Source organism: Onychomys torridus, chromosome 14 (genome assembly GCF_903995425.1).
Source record: "Onychomys torridus chromosome 14, mOncTor1.1, whole genome shotgun sequence".
NCBI classification, from domain to species: domain Eukaryota; kingdom Metazoa; phylum Chordata; class Mammalia; order Rodentia; family Cricetidae; genus Onychomys; species Onychomys torridus.
The window spans coordinates 67,834,757-67,851,494 of NC_050456.1; the positions used below are offsets into that span (position 1 = coordinate 67,834,757).

Genomic DNA, 16,738 nt, shown 5'->3' on the forward strand with positions numbered 1-16,738 from the left:
TCACCGTGCCTGGATGTTTCTAAGGTGGCCTTGAACTCAGAGATCCAGAGGTATTTCTGTCTCTGGAATGCTAGGATTAAAGGCATGTGCTACCACTGCCTATCCTCATGTTTAATATTGTGCCCATCCTGTTCTCTGACCCCAGATAAGTTTATTTCGGGGAACACACAATATTTTGGGGAACACAATACCACCATAAAAACTTGTATTGCTGTAGCTGCTCTTTTCTTCAAGGATATACCTATAACATTTGAGATATACTTCTTCCTCTGTGAATCTTATAGATTCCCCATCCTTGAATCTTAAAGTGACTCATGGGGGCTGGGAATGGTGGCTCATACCTTTAATCACAGAATTGGGAGGTGGATCTCTGTGAGTATGAGGCCAGCTTGGTCTACATACTGAGTTCCAGGACAGCCAGGGCTATGTAGAGAGACCTTGTCTCAAACAAACAAAAAAGTAACTGGTATTTTATGAGAGCTTGCTATGTTCATTTTAGAGATGGATGATACTATCAAGTGGCAACAGGCATTCCCATAGTACAGTTAAAGAGTAGAAATTGGGGTGTTTGGGTGTAAGACATTTGAGAGGCCAAGCAGTGTAAACTGAAGATATTTTATTATAATAATTCATCCATGAGACAATTATTCTGACAGAATGTAAGTAATATAAGAATTTAACTTAGCAGACCAAGGAGTATTAGGAGTGTTACCACACAAGCACCCCAACTGAGCTGTTCTTACTGGCCTCTGGGAAAACAACAGAGCTAACAATTAGAAATCTCGAACATTTTAAAGCAGCTTGTTCTTAATAAATCTAACCAAAATATTTGTTGGAAACAGAAGAAAAGTGGCCCGGCAGTGGTGTGGTACACAACTTTAATCCCAGCATTCAGGAGGCAGAGGCAGGCAGATCTCTGAGTTCGAGGCCAGCCTGGTCTACATAGTAAGTTCCAGGACAGGCAGAGCTACACAGAGAAACCCTATCTCTAAAAACCAAAAACGGAAAAAAAAAAAAAAAAAAGAAGAAGAAGAAGAAAAGAAAAAAGTGAACAAGTAGACAAATTATATGCTTTTATAAAATACTTGAGTTCATATTTAGATAAAGGATTTCCTTTATTAAAAAAAGAACAAATCACTCACGGTTACCCTAGTAGGATTCTTTAAAATAATCACCTTACATTTAAAATATAACCATTTGCATAATTATTTAATTAGCAGTAATCTCAAAGAAAAAGGCAGTTTTCATGCACAAATGAACCTGCAACTTCAAGACAGATAATTATGTTGAAATTCACTTCACTCCAATAGTTTAATGGTTTCTATAGAGGCTTGGGAGAACTGATGGGTTTCAAGATAGTTAAATTAGTTCATTCAGCAACAGGATCAACTGGTCTACTTTAGTTTTGTTTTCCTATCACATTCCTTTTCTTATTACCCTTGCCTTTCAATGTATTAGGCACAGGCAATTACTAAATGTGTGACTCGGGATATGCAATGGTATAAATTACACACAATGTAACCAATAATGAAGGGTGGGGTGAATTGGCTCTACCCCCAAAACTATTGTCATAAAGAGAACTTAAAGCAGGTATTTATTTTCTCCAATCTACTTCTATTTTACTCCAAAAATCAAGCTGTTTCACGTAATATTTTGTGCACTGGAAGAGGGCATAGAATGTCCTGGAGCTGGAGTTCCAGGCTGTAGTGAGCTGTCTGATATGGATGCTGGGAACAGAACTCACATCCTTCTAAGAGTGTCTGCTCTTAACTGCTGAGCCATCATTTCAGATCCTCACTTAATATTTTTGCATGTAGCATTTTTATTATTTAATTTTGATGTGATCAAATGAAAGTTCTATGATTCTTAAAGGACAACTTGTCCACTAACAGAGAATCTGCAAGGGATCATTAGGTACTGTCTTTTCAGGTGCTTATACATTGGGTGACGGTGGTAGCATCTTATTGAAGGCCTGGGCTGTGAGTTTCCTGTGGTCTTTTCTAGATGATTCAGTTAGGCTCAACAGTTTGCAGAGAGCCTTACCTTTTCTTCTTACTCTACTTGACTTTTGCCCAGTGTCTATCAAATGCTCCAGAAGATACAAGGTGATGAAATGAAAAACCCATCAATTTCCAATATTCACAATGAACCAATAAATCATGAGGAGGGTGGAACCACTTTTCTGGATTACCTTTCGTTGGCAACACAATCTCCTCAGTTTGTACTTTGCAACTTGTATTTACTACCAGGACACACATTTACAAATGACTTCAAGAACTAACTTATACATTTCCAAATACAATCCAAATATATCCAGTGTAAAAATAAGTGGACATATTCTTATTAAAAATCTGTGCCCAAGGGCATCACATTTTGTGAAACAGCTATATTTATTAATAATTCACAGTTTCCTATCATTACTAGAAATGACTGAAAGCTAGGAGTACAAAATTTTTATTGACTCAGTGAGAATTATATAGCCATTTGGCCAGTCCAAGAGTATCAAAAAATATCCCCAGTAACTACTGTGAACAAAAGGTGAACAGGATAATGTAATGTTTTGAAAATATTTTAATATTTGCCATTTTTTGTTGCCTATACTATTAATATGTACACTGATTTAGTAATAAATACATTACCATTACACAGAATGCAGTATTTTTAGTCCTCATCACTGGTTAAAATTAATGCTGCTATTACCTTAAGAAATAGATAAATAGGTATCATGTCCAAATTCCAAACTAATGCTGAAGAGTTATCACTAACAAAACTAAAATAAACATGTTGGGTAGTATCTTTTTAAGCATGTTTTTTGTAAACATAGTGAAGATCATTTTTCTTAGTCCTGACATTCCATGTAATGGCTTTAAAGGAAAAAAAAATACAAATCCTGTAATTTCTTTTTTGCATAGGGAATTAATTCGTTTGTATTATGAATTGTAAAATGAAGCAGTCTTTCAATGAAATGTCTTCATGGCATAGCACTTGTCTATATCAATTTAGAACTTTTGAGCAATAAAAGTGCTCTGCATAAGTTTATAAAATGCTTTGTGGATTTAAAATTTAACAGAAATATTTCAAAAACAAGTATAGGTATGGTTCTAAAATATTATGTACATAATATATGACTACAGGAGAAAATGCTTCACTGTAGTGCAACACAGTGTACAGATATGAAGCACAGTGTTGAGTATAATTTCCCTTTCCTTTTCCTTGTATTGATGCATAAGTGGCTAATGAGTCACTATACAACATGTCCCTTTCTACTTGCTGCATAGAAAGCAGAAGAGGGATGTGAGAGCAAATTAAAGTAGATACTGAAAAGAATAGCAAAAATACAGTACATATGCTTTAAATAGTGCACCTTATAAGACAGACTGCAATACTCATACTATTTTATAAAGTGCTGTATTACATTAACCAAGAAACATGTACCTTAATTCCTGCAATAACCATTAAAACAGACTGCCAGGAAAGAGCAGTGCAAAATTTAAAACAAACATAGCTTAGCATGCAGTTCAGATGGTCCCAAGTGCAGAATACAGGACCTTAAATTCTTAAATATTTTTTCACTTTTTAGAAAAAGATTAATAATAGCAAGTTATCAGTATATATGACCATAAAATAAAAACAATAAGTTAAAATTCTTTTTTAAGAAACAAAGCCACACATAAAATTCATTATAGGATCTCTTTTGAAAACAGACCTTTTTTCTCTGGTCACTACCCAAAGGGTACAAGTCTCTTAAAAACCGTGTTCACCAGGCATAGCAGAAGTCATCAAGTCTTCTTGGCAGACATGTGAACATCTGTGACTTATCTAACCCGTCACTAAAATTACAGAAACCTTTGCTGTTTCAAGAAGAATCTTGAGCTGGCATCGTGCTAGTCCGCTAAAAAGTATCATGTGTCCTCTATTCACAGTAACGCTGTTCAGTGCTTTTGGACAAAGATAACCAAACAGGTCCTCCCCCCCCCCCCCCAAATTTTTTTTTTTTCATTAAGAGGCAGATTCCAATGAGAACAATGGGAGACATCTTTTTAAAGCACAGATCATACCTCAGGCACATGCTGAGGGAACTAAGGTGCAAGGGTCAGCCAAGACGTCCTACCATTCCCACAGTACTCAGTCTGAGAACTGGAAGAGGGTGTCTGGGTTACTGCTGTCTGTGGGGTTGCCAGGCTGCAGCGTCTTGGTGGGCGTCGTTTTGCCATGGGAATGGGAGGAGGAGGAGCGGGAGCTCTCACTGGAGCTGCTGCGCGTCTCCGTGCTGGTGCTTGTCCTCTTCATCTTCCTCCTCTTAGCCAAAGGGGCCTTGTCCACATTCTGAAGGCAAAACCCTTCTCTCTTGTATTTGTTAAAGGCCTGGGGAGGAAAGGGGCTTTGAGAATACCAGCACTGAAGATTGTTTAGTAGTTCTGACTTTCAGCAGAAGACAGCTTTTCTGGCAACCACAGTTCTGAGTGGCTCTTGGAACAAAGCTGGGAAAACTTTTCATCCAGCCCTCAAGACTGGGACAAAGTTCTCAAGTGCTGGGTGTGGAGCAGGGCCTCACACATGGCACACAAGCATGAACTGTACCAGCTGAACTGTCTCAGAGTCATGACTACTTCTCACTGTTGCTTGTTTTCTGTTAATTAAAGTATTTCATTTTATATGAACAGATGTTTTGCCTGCATGTATGTCTGTGCCTACAGAGGCTAGAAGAGGGCACTGGATCCCCTGGAACTGGAGTTACATGCCACTGTGAGCTGCTGAGAGTGCTAGGAACTGAACCCAGGTCCACTGCAAGAGCAGGTAGCACTATTAATTACTGAGTCACCTCTCTAGCCTGTTTTATGTTAATCAGAGACAGGCACTCAAGTAGCCCAGGCTAACCTCAGACTTGTATGAAGCCGAGGATGACTTGGAGCTGATTCTCCTGCCTCTACCTCCCAGGTACTGAGAGAGGTGGGTGCCAGCACACTCTATCTTGAATTTCCTTAATGTCAGTTAAGAGAAGTGCTACAGTGACACCTGATGACCTCACATCACATGCCACTGAAAAGAAGTGGATTCCTGAAGAGAATCCCTCCATTCTTTCACACCCCACCTTTATCACCTTTCAAATCCTAGTCTGTAGCTTGCTTTCTCGCAGATAATCCCTCTAGATTCCTCTATACCTCTTTCAACTCATCTTGCACTAATTATCTGAACTCATTTGCATCTGCTTGGGACAAAGTTAGTAATATATAGTCTGAGCCTTTCAAGATTATAATCTATATTTAGCACAACTCATCTACTTCATGTCCTTCCTATATTAAAAGTACACAATTATTTTAAGTGTATTAATGACTATTACGTCTTGAAAACTAGCCAACATTCACACATGATTAGGAGCCTTTCTAAATCATCCACATGCACAGAACAGGGCCTTACATGAAAGGTTGCTTTCACACAGGTGTGCACAGCAGCTCCTGAAGATCCCAGAATGTCTGGAGTCATCAGAGGATTGGAGGACAGCTGACTGCCATCCTGAAGCCATTCATTGTATCTCAAGCCAGACATTTTTAGCCTTTTATTTGGATCAACTGTAAGAAGTCCTGTGGGGATAAGGCATTTTAATTTTATAATTTTCCACTTTAAACATAGTTTAACAATAAGTCTCATATATAAAGGTCAATTATGTTCTTGTGACACGATAGTTTCAACAAGCCTTTACCTCCTACAAATGTATTTTCATATATACCTAAACCTCTTTAAGGACACTGGATTTTTAAGAAAAGGTCACTAGAGCCTATGTCTATGGCCTTTCAAGCAGGAGAAAACCACCCCTCAAACGACTCCACTGGTGACTTAGCCCCAGATAAACCAAACACTCACCAGCCATCTTCTAGGATAAGGGATGTAGTAAGGTACTGGAGACTAGGGACAGACACTTAAAAAGGATCAAGCAGGAGACACAGAGACAAAGACAGCTACTCCAACTTGAGGGGACCAGTGCAGCAGCAATGTATAAGACTCGAGCTAAATACAGGCTATGTGCTTAACCACCAAGACTTCTAGGAAATAAGCCTATATGATGAGGAGGAGGGGCTAGACTAAGAGGTGCTGCAAGGGTTAAGAGGGCCGTGTGTGTGTGTGTGTGTGTGTGTGTGTGTGTGTGTGTGTGTGTGTGTGTGTGTGTGTGTGAAGCCTGACCCACGGGGGTTCAAGAACTCAACAACAGCAGAGATGGGGTGATGTGGAAAGCAGAGGCAGGCCAGCCAGGGCCTGAAAGGCTAGTTTTGAAGGCCAGGCTGAAGAGCTGGACACAAAACTAAGAGAGATTCTTCAAAGGATCCTCCCACCACACCCCAAGAGAAGGTATGATGACCTTTGTCCTCCTGTTGGTACAGGATTGGTGGGAAAGTCATGTGGGGTGGGTTTAAAGGTGTTGTAGGCATTAGCAGAGAAATGATGGCAGTCGCCTGTGGATAGAAACTCTACTCATTGAGTTGTAGGACTAAGAGCTGGAAGGCAGGCCATCAGGGTGAATTTAAGGCTCCTGTTTCTGTGGTCTGGCTTCAGGGTAATGCCATTATTCAAAAGAAAAGAGACAGAAGTGGAATGTATTTGGGGGGTGGGGGAAGCATGGAAGAAAAGACAAGGTTTGTTTTGGATCTTTTAGGTTGGGATGCCAGCGGGAGCCATGTGGCAGTTCATGTTGGAAATGGGGATGAGCTTATAAAGGGGAAAGCTCCAGAAAAGAGAAAACAAGCCTCTTGGCGAGATATCAGGAACACATGGGTTTCTGGAATAATTACCATAGACTTATATAGTGGGCATGATTCTACTTAGTCACTACATGTGATACAGAATAACAGACTTCTTAAGTGTCTTACCTTGAATTAAATCTTTAGCCTCTTGGGATACATTCTTCCATGCTTCTCCTTCAAAGGAGAAATCTCCCTTTTTAATTTTCTTCATGATTTCTACCGCACTGGTGCATGTTAAACTTCTATCATGAGACTGGAACGGTACTTGCCCTGACAACATTGTATACTGCCATGGAAAAGAAAGTAAAACGTCAGAATGATTGCAAAAAGAACTGTCAAGTCATGACAATAAGCTAATACTATGAGCTAATTCCATGAGCATAATTTATCCAATACCCAATAAGCATTATTGGACCTAAAAGACTGACTTCGGTCAATAGAGTAACCAACACATTTCAAAGACCTGTAAAATGAAGTAGCACAGCTTTTCTGACATCAAAATAGAAAATCATTTTTATAACTACAGCAGCCCCCCATCAATGGGGGACGAGATCTCATGATTTTTGCTTAATATATAGCCATCAAATTCTACCAAGAATGACTTTCTATCTTCAATTGCAAGCAACATAGCAAAAATCAAAGCTATAACTATATATGTGATTACACACACACACACACACACACACACACACACACACACACAGACACGAGTCTGTTTCAGCATAAGTCTTACACGTGTATATACACATGGACAGAGCATACACACAGGGGGATCATAAAAAGCAAATACAGCAAACATTCACAGTATTCTCTTAAATTCTCTGGTTTTAAAAAAGGAGTCAAGATTTGGGAACAAAGAATAACATAAGGCAAGAATAAAATACTTGGAGAAAATGTTTTAAAAGGACTCATGTGATACTTCACAGGTATGCTATAGGTCCTGTCCATTATTTTGTAACACTGTTGTGGATGGAAGGTTTGATCTCCCTTAAGTTTAGATGTTGAATGCCCTTTTCTCAGAGAAAAGGCTTTTCTGAAGGCAAAGAAGATGAGAGACGTTAAGCATGAAGGTCCTGATCCAACTAGTACCTTTAAGAGAATGGACACCAGGGAGTTCTGTCTATGTAAGCATGTGCCCTGGAAAGGCTAAGTGAGGAGAGAACCAGCAGGGAGCCAGCTGTAACCCAGAGGGAGGGTCCATACCAGACACCAATCCTAACACTGTTCTCTTGGACCCTTCAGCCTCTAAAATGATGAGAAAATAAGCTTCTGTTGTTTCACCCAGTTTGCAGTATTATGAGACAGCAGCACAAGCAGACTGATATGCTGTGCAAGTTCTACTTTAATTAAGGTCCTATGCATTTCAAACAATGATTGTACATTCTTGGTGTATATTAGACTATAATCAAACCACATAGGAGGCTTTCCTTGAAGCAATTTATTTGATTCAATATTGGTAATATAATTTATTTTCATTTTAAACATTCCTATTTATTAAATGCAAGATGAAAGAGTGGCATCTAATTCCAAGGGAAACCATAATTCCAAATAAATTTCGTGCTTGGTGTGCTTACTGCAGGGTAAGTTAGGAGCTAGGTGTCTGAGACACAATCATTTCTATGAGAAAAGTTAGAAAACTTTTGAATCCTTTAATGCAGTTGCTGATTTTGTTCATTTTCTTCTGTAACTGTTTCCTCCTGCATCTACAAGAGGCAAGACTTTGACAAACCACAATCTGACACTATTTGTCACTCCTAAAAATTAGCAATCATTCTTTGTAGTATTCATTATCTAATAAATGTCTGTATTTTCCTGATTGTATTATATACACGAGGATATACTGTAATTATAGCTCTATCAATTATATTTATAATACTAATTTAACAAACAATTTAAATTAGGCTTTTCTGGAATCAGGATTCAAGTAATACACAAATACTGTTCCTTAAGGGTCTCTAGTGCACGGGTTTGCACTTTACCTTTTTTGTTTGTTGAGACAGCATTTTACACTATAGCCCAGGTTGGCCTGGAACTTAAAAGTCCTGGTACCTCAGCCTCCTGAGTGCTGGAATTCTGGGCATGAACTACCAAGCCTGGCCTCATGACAATTTTTTTTTCTTATAAATTGTCTACTGAAAAAAATTGTTAGTCTGTCCGACAGCAGTGCCAACAGTCTGGACACTGTGACCATGCTCTATGACATCATTAACTTGATTTTTATTCTGTTTTCTTAAACATTTGACTATTAGATCTAACAGGCGGGGGGCTTCAACCTTGTCTTTCCAGAAGGGAAATATATACGAAACAATAAGAAGCTTGACTACATTGCTTTGCATGTCTGAGACTCTGAAAACCTTAAAAGAGCTTGATGGTCACAACGGGCCTACATTTAAAGTACTTCCTCTTTTGTAGACGGGCTCTTTTTCTTTACATTTTTAAGGATATTGATACTAATGAAAATGTCATCAATTTAAGTCTCCAACCTACCAAAGTTGCTTACTTTTATTAAAAGGTCTTACCCCTAAATATGTGAGTTTAGTCTGAAGTGATAAATGACAAACTGCTCAGAGGGAAGCCATGCAAGGCTTCCAACCAAAGAGCCTTTGTGCAGGGACAAGTGACTAGCCAATGGGGGAGACCAAACTGACACGAAAATAAACCCCAGATGGAGGACAGATTGAGGACAGAAATAAGACAGAATGGTTCTACAGGAGTTTAGAGAGTATTTTTGTAAACCTGAGTGAGGGCAGGGGTAGTGGCATCCAACATGAAAGCCACACACCATGAAGAAAAGACTGACATATATTACCACATGGAAATGAAAAAACAAAACACTTTCTATTTAAACTTCTCTAAAAATAAAATCAAAATCCTATTTACTAAGAACAAAAGATAAGCCATTTTTCCAATTATCGATGGAAGACAAAGGTTAAACATTTTTATCAGAGTTTTAATTCTCAGTAACAAAATGTTGTCTAGCAGAAAACAGGCAAACTCATACATGACAATTCATGACACAAAACCATGAATGTCCACTTGTATGAAAAGATGCTCAGACTAGCACTCATCAAATAAATGCCTGCAAATCTTAACAGTGGGACACAACTGAAGGCGAAAATTGATGACATCCAATGTGCTCATATGCAACTGATGATGAGTACTGAGTCTGGCAAACCCGACAGGTGAAAATCTAGGCATCCATGTTAAAATAAAAATATGTATCCCCTCCTGGGAAATCTAAGGAAACTGTGATGCAAGTACAATTGTATATATGAAAAAGATTCATTCTTACAGCTTATAATTAGTGAAAAAAAAAAGGGAGGAAATACTAATTGCTCATTACCAAAGAAATGGTTCAATAAATTTTGGAGACTCAAGTTACAGATATAATATAACCCATTGGTGTAAAAAAAAACTAAACAGCCAGCCTATATACATATCCATGTGTAGACAAAGGCAGATTTGAAACCCACACCAATACAGCGAGAGAAGGGGAGAGAGAGACGCTCCCACAGCATCATCTTTGACTGGCGAGACGTGATTTTCAGTTATATCTTTCTGCAGTGTCTGGAAGTTCCTCCCTACCATGCTCATATAAAGACCAAGATAAGCTATTTTGAGGTGAACATATGTGGAGGTTTCTCTAGTGTCTCATCATGTACATTTTGTGAAGAGCATGTTCCCCATATTACTGTAAGGTATTATAAATATTTCTAGTTTTATCTATTAGATTTGTCAACTTATCCTAAACAATTTTGTTTACTTACATTTTTAGTATGAAACTTCAGAGAATATGTGTTTTTATGAGGGAGCACTATTTTCACGTTATATCTAAGAGAGTATATGTCTTACGTAAACACAATACTTCCTTCTTTCAAAACAACAATAAATACTTTATATGAACCACACCAACTTAAATCTTCCAAAAATAACTAAATTCTACATTTTTCTATTACAGGCTTTAAGAAGTAGAAATATACATTTGTGAGGCCTCTACTGGCTATACAGAAAACAAGCCAGCACATTCAGCTTTTTCATGAACTTGTTTCTAAACAGCAGTGAGAGCTAAAGCCTCCGAAGAGCTGACCAGGCTTAGTGGCTGTTAGGACAAACTCACCAAGATGACACCCAAACTCCACAGGTCGCAGGACTCATCATAGCCATTGTGCGTCAAGAGCTCTGGTGCTGCATAGTGAAGAGTAAAGCATGGTGTCTTGAGGGGCTGGTTGTCAGGTGGCTTGAGGCGTGCAAACCCAAAGTCAATTACTTTAATTTCCAAGTTGTCGTTTTCATCAGTGAACAATAAATTCTGTAAGATGCCAATACTTTGCTTAGATTCTCACTGAAATGGCAGGAGATCTACTAACCTATCTATGGAGCAATGTTCGTGTATTCTGGTATCTGACTCAAGCACACAGCCTCATAGGACAATCTGGGACCTGGGTGTCATACACTGACCTCTTCTTTATACTGGTTTGTATCACTTCAGTTTCTACAGTGTCATGTCAAATACTTTTCAACTACACCATTGTTGCGGGACATTTGATCATACTGTGAACCCCAAGACTGTGTTAATAAAATCAACCTTGAATGGGGAGGGGGAGGCGGAGCCAGGAACTAGTTGACAAGAATTAGCCACAGGGAGCACAGAGCCCCCAAGAAGCCACAGAGAGAAGCACAGGAAGGAGTAGGGAGGGACTTGGGAGTTTCACCATCTGTTTTTGGTTTAGGACAGCTGGAGAGAAGCTTTCTTGCTGGGTCTCTGGCCAAAGAGGAAGGTCAGCTGGTTGCTTCTGGGGCCTCTCTGAGCTAGCAGGTTTTCACCCCTACATCTGACTCCCACGTCTTTGTGGTAAACAGAATGACAGACTTGATTAAAAACTACATTAAGAAGGAGTGGTACTGGCAGGGCCATAAGTCCCAGCAGGCCGCAGGCAGCATGGTGCTGCGGGTTGTGGGGCTGCAGAAGGTAGTTGAAATATCAGTAGGGTTAGGTGCAGCCACTAAGTTGACTGAAAAACAACACACCATGCTTCTTCTCAATTCAGATCCTTTGTCTCCATTTTCCCTGTTTGTCTTCCACTTCCTGAAGCCCCCCACGCCCCACTGCAGCTAATTCTCGTGTACTTACTCCTCATTTACAGATGCTGACCTGACCATCCTACCAAACTGAAGTTCCAGTTCCCTTATTTTCTCCCCTCAGGGTTTATTTTTCCTTTAGGGCATTTATCATCTCTACATTTTTAGTTGAACGTTCTGGTCCCTCTCAGACCATAATTATGTAAGGGCAAAGACTCTGTCCACTTCATTAATGATGCTGTCCCTGGGGTCTGGCATAGGTAAACACAAGTATAACTCATTTTATTAGGTCTTTTTAAAAACAGTCTGTGGATTTAGATTTATTTATTTTTGTTTTATGTATATGAACGTTTTGCTTTCATGAGTGTCTGTGCCTGGTGCCTTCAGAAGCTGGAAGAAGGGGTTGGCTCCTCTGAAATTGTAGTTACAGAAGGTTGTGAGCCACCATGTGGATGCTGGAAATTGAACCCAGGTCCTCTAGAAGAGCAACAAGTGCTCTTAACTACTGGGCCATCTCTACAGTCCCAGTGACTAGTAATCTTTGTTATTACTATTACTATTGTCATTGCCTTGGGGACCATGGTTAAAGGATTCCAGTTCTGGAAAATCATTACTTTCTTAGTCATCTAGCTGAAATAAAGAACATCTCATAACGCTTCATTGGTAAAAAGAAGATGGTTAGGCAGGTTGAAAACCACTGCCTAAAAAAGACTTGCCAAGATATCAGCAGTTGGTCCCTCCCTGCAGTGTAGATGAGGGACTCTCACAAAGACCCAGTCCTAGAGGAAGTGCTACAAGCAATCACTGGCTGCTGAAGAAGGGGAAACCAGTCTCCTCCAGGGATGAGCCCTCAAAGACTTTCCAATCTCAATCAAAGAGGGGGTGATGGGGACAGGGCAGTCAGAGTGGGGAGGTGAGTGGAAATGATGTCAATACAGTACTCACTTATGACATTCTAAAAGAAACCCTTACAGTTAATGTAAAAAAGACACAATGAAGGGAGGAAAAGCAAAGAAATAAAAAATTGGAACAGTTTTCTTAAAGTTTTGACCACACACTGCCCAGCCCTCAATTTTTGACATCTGAAGTCATAGCTCACAGGTGTTTTCTTTGGAAGTATCTGTCCTTCAGCAATCATACCTAAGGTTCTCTGCACTGCCAGGCACTTACGAGAAGCACATTTGGTTCCATCTCCACAGGGCCTGCAAAGACTCTGGAAGTCCCACTGAGGCTAGTGAAGAACTTCCCTAGACTAAAGTCGTCTTGGAGGACATAAGGGGCAGGGCATTCACTTTAAGCTGATGACTTCAATCCATTCATCGTATTTCAGAACGTGTCAACTTAGAGCACACTGCTCACTTCCTACCTCTGGCCCCAGGGCAGGAAGTGCAGTGTCGGGACAGTTCTGTATGGGGTGTGTGCATGGTTAGGAATGGTAGGGAGTAACCGTTGGTCTACTTCTATCCTCATTTCAATTTCTGCCTGAAAACACTATCATAAGAGAACTTCTCTTAATCTTTTAAGAGGATCAATATGAAGATTACAAAGCAGCCTAAGAATGTCAGCCAGCTTCTAAATTTGTCTGATTCTCACCTAGAACTTAAGAGAGATGTCTATGCAGAAAAGGAATGTCATTTAACCATCTACCAAAAATAGTCAGACCTAAAATGTTGCATAGGAAAAGGATTAAACTTCTAGTTTGGAAATAATATACTCTGCCATTTAAAAGTCAAAGTGAGAGCTATGGTTAGGAAAATGTTAGTTCAAAGGTACATTTTCACTTTTATAAAACCTAGTGTAAAAAAAAAACCAAAAACCTAGTGTAAGAATAAAATGGTGGTGGAACATGCTGTATAATCCAACAGTTTTGCTTCATTTCAAGCTACAGAAGTATCTTTTTTATCAGGAAAGTAGGCAGACAAATTTAAATTCTGTGCAGAGGACATGTGCCTCATTTGAGACTCATGAGATGACAGATGGCCAGTTATCAAAGAATAAAACATGTGAAAATGAGTTCTATACAGTCATGGAACAGATCTTTTCCATTAAAAACTACATGCTTGTTCCTTGTCTATCAAGCAAACATTTAAGTGGTGTGCTTTCACATTTAAAAATAGGCAGCTAATCTCCGAGGCACAGAGCACCATGTTTTCAGTGGGTGTTACGTAGGAGAGTGAGAACTATGATGAAGGAAGCAGAGGGGGAGCTATCATAGCTGCAAGTTCAGAAGACACAAGTCACTTTTGATTAATTACTAGCAATGTGAATAACAGTAATAAAAAGTACAGAAATTTAACATCCTTAAAAGAATAAACCAATTGTAATCAGCCTTCAGTATCCCTGAGAACCACAACTGTGGGTTCAACCAACTATGGATTAAAAACTTAATAAACAAGCAAACAAACAAACAAACCAAAAACCCAAACCCGCAAAGTAATTGTTTAGGAAATATAAAGACTTCTTTTTCTTGTCATTATTCCCTAAAATATATAGTATAATAACTATTTGCATAGCATTTATATCAAATTAGATATTGTAAGTAATCAAAAGAGAAGATTTAAAGTATAGAAAAGGATACATGTAGGTTATGTAAAATAATATACCATTTTATGTAAGATACTTGAGCATTCTTGGACTTTTATATCTGAAGGAAAACGAGGGACCAATCATTCACAGATACAGAGGGATAACTGTAAATTTGAAAGCACATATATCCATTTTTAAAACATCTTTTAATAATTTAAATACAAGACAAGATTGCTTTTACAGAAATATTCTTTTATGGTTTAATATAAAAGAAATATCAAACTCTTTAATATTTTAAATAGACTTGAAAATATAATCACATGGGAACTAAAATAATGTTCTATTTTAGATCAGAAATATGTATAATTTCTCATATGGTAAAGGATGATTGTTTTTTTAAAAGTCATTGGGTTTTGTTTTTCAAGTTTTATTATTACTTGTTTTTAAAAAGAGAGGAATTTTCTTTTCTTTCTTTTTGATACCAAAAAGGGATCATTCTGAGTTAAAACCTTCTTCATTAACCTTAAAGAAACATAAAAAGCTGTTGCTCTGCATTGCTCTTCAGGTCTATAAATACCACAGAGCGTGAGCATATAGGAGCACATATAGAGAGGATAGCCTTATTAATTCTTCACGTGTAACTATGCACAACAGAATTACGTACAACTGCTCAGGAGCTATCAGTTTGATCTAAATATGTGAAAAATAAACTTTCAAAATACATCATCAAACGAACAAACTCCCCAAGATGGAATACATATAGAAGAGCTATTATTATTGCTACGGAAATTTCTACTGCTATTTTTAGTATACAACTGTTGCATGAAGTATTTTTCCCATAAAAGGCTCTCACACTTACAAATATAACCTCAAGAAGATCGGCTGACAAGAGTAAAAAAAAAAAAAGAGGCCATACTCATTTTAGACTGACACAGAAAAGAGGAAAGAACAGCTAAGAAACATCTTCCAGTGTTTACTTACTGGCTCTAGAGAAAGAGCCTCCCAGAGCCTGACAACTACCTGAGACTGTGAACAGCGAGAGCAGGTGAACCGTAGGAGATGGCACCGGCATACCTCAGGTTTCAGGTCTCTGTGCACCACTCCAACATCATGCATGTGGCTCACAGCTGAGACAAGCTTGCGCATGATGAAGCTGGCCTCAGTCTCACTGAAGTGCTGCTTCTTCTTGATGCGCTCAAACAGCTCTCCCCCATTCAGAAGTTCCATCACAAGGAATGTATGGAGCTAGAAAGAGGAAAAAGAATAATGTGGGCCTCACTGAAAAGGTGCAGACATGTGCTCCTTTATAGATTATTTTTGATCGGTAAATTCAAACAATCCCTTGCTTAAACAGCCAACAACAATCCCTGTACTTAGAACAAAGAGCTAAAAGATAATGTAGCTTTTTAGAATTCTATTTTGGCAATGAAAAGTGTCAAGTATTTCAGCAAAATCTTCACAATTTTTCCCTTTAATTTATTTCTTTTCATTTGAACTCTGTTCTAATCTTCTCTTGAGTTTTTATATTTTCATTTAAAAAATATGAACCGAGCCTGACAATAATCTAATAATCAATAATGGTAAATGATCCAGAGGATTACCAGCTATTGTTACATGCAGCTGCTGACACTCATCTAACGGAAAGTTTACTTTGTTTGAGAATTTCAGGGCTCAATGATTAGTTACAGGATTCCTGTAGATATTCACTGCAAATATCTGTAACTCACTGGGTATGTTCCTTTTAAAACAATTGCTTTTGACTCTATTGGCATTATTTTGATTCAACACTTTGTTACATATTTACTATGTTTTGCATTATCCCTATGAAGAAAATAGCACACAAGCTATAAAAAATGAACTTCAAGATGTAATATTACCTTTATAAACTCTAGGACCTTTCCTTAACTATAAAATGCAGGTAATAAGAAAAACTCCAGGTAGTACCTTGAATAATAGCCCTCCAGATAAGCATGTCCTAATCTCCAAATTTGTGTTTTGTTTTGTTTTGTTTTATCTGGGAGGGCAAAAGGAACTTTGTAGTCATAATTAAGGTTCTTCATTGCTGTTGTTTTGTTTTATGTTTCTGAAACAGAATCTCACCATGTATACCAGGCAGGCCTTGAATCTTAAGAGATCTTCCTGTCTCTGTTTCTGAGTGCTGGGATCATGTGCCACCAAGCCCAGTCCATGATTAAGATTCTTTTTTTCCCCTAAGTATGCATGTATGTATATATGTAGGTAGGTAGGTAGGTAGGTAGGTAGGCAGGCAGGTAGGTAGGTAGATGAGCGTTTTGTCTGCATATGTGTTTGCACACCAGAAGAGGGCACTGGATCTCATAGGACTACATGGGTTCTGAGAATTAAACCCAGGGCTTCTGGAAGAACAGCCAGTGCTC

General features: G+C 38.6%; 1 protein-coding gene across 2 annotated transcripts in view; it reads right to left on the minus strand.

The window, feature by feature from the left end:
• Positions 1-2,553: 2,553 nt before the first annotated feature.
• The window catches only part of Rps6ka5 (ribosomal protein S6 kinase A5), a 157,124-nt gene continuing 142,939 nt past the window's right edge, over positions 2,554-16,738 (minus strand). For both annotated transcript variants that reach the window (XM_036205822.1, XM_036205821.1), the window contains 5 exons: positions 15,417-15,587; positions 10,855-11,046; positions 6,864-7,023; positions 5,419-5,582; positions 2,554-4,365 (listed from right to left, as the gene is read on the minus strand). In XM_036205822.1, coding sequence (XP_036061715.1) covers positions 4,126-4,365; positions 5,419-5,582; positions 6,864-7,023; positions 10,855-11,046; positions 15,417-15,587 — 927 coding nt within the window. In that variant the 3' untranslated portion in view covers positions 2,554-4,125. The remainder of the gene's footprint in view (positions 4,366-5,418; positions 5,583-6,863; positions 7,024-10,854; positions 11,047-15,416; positions 15,588-16,738) is intronic.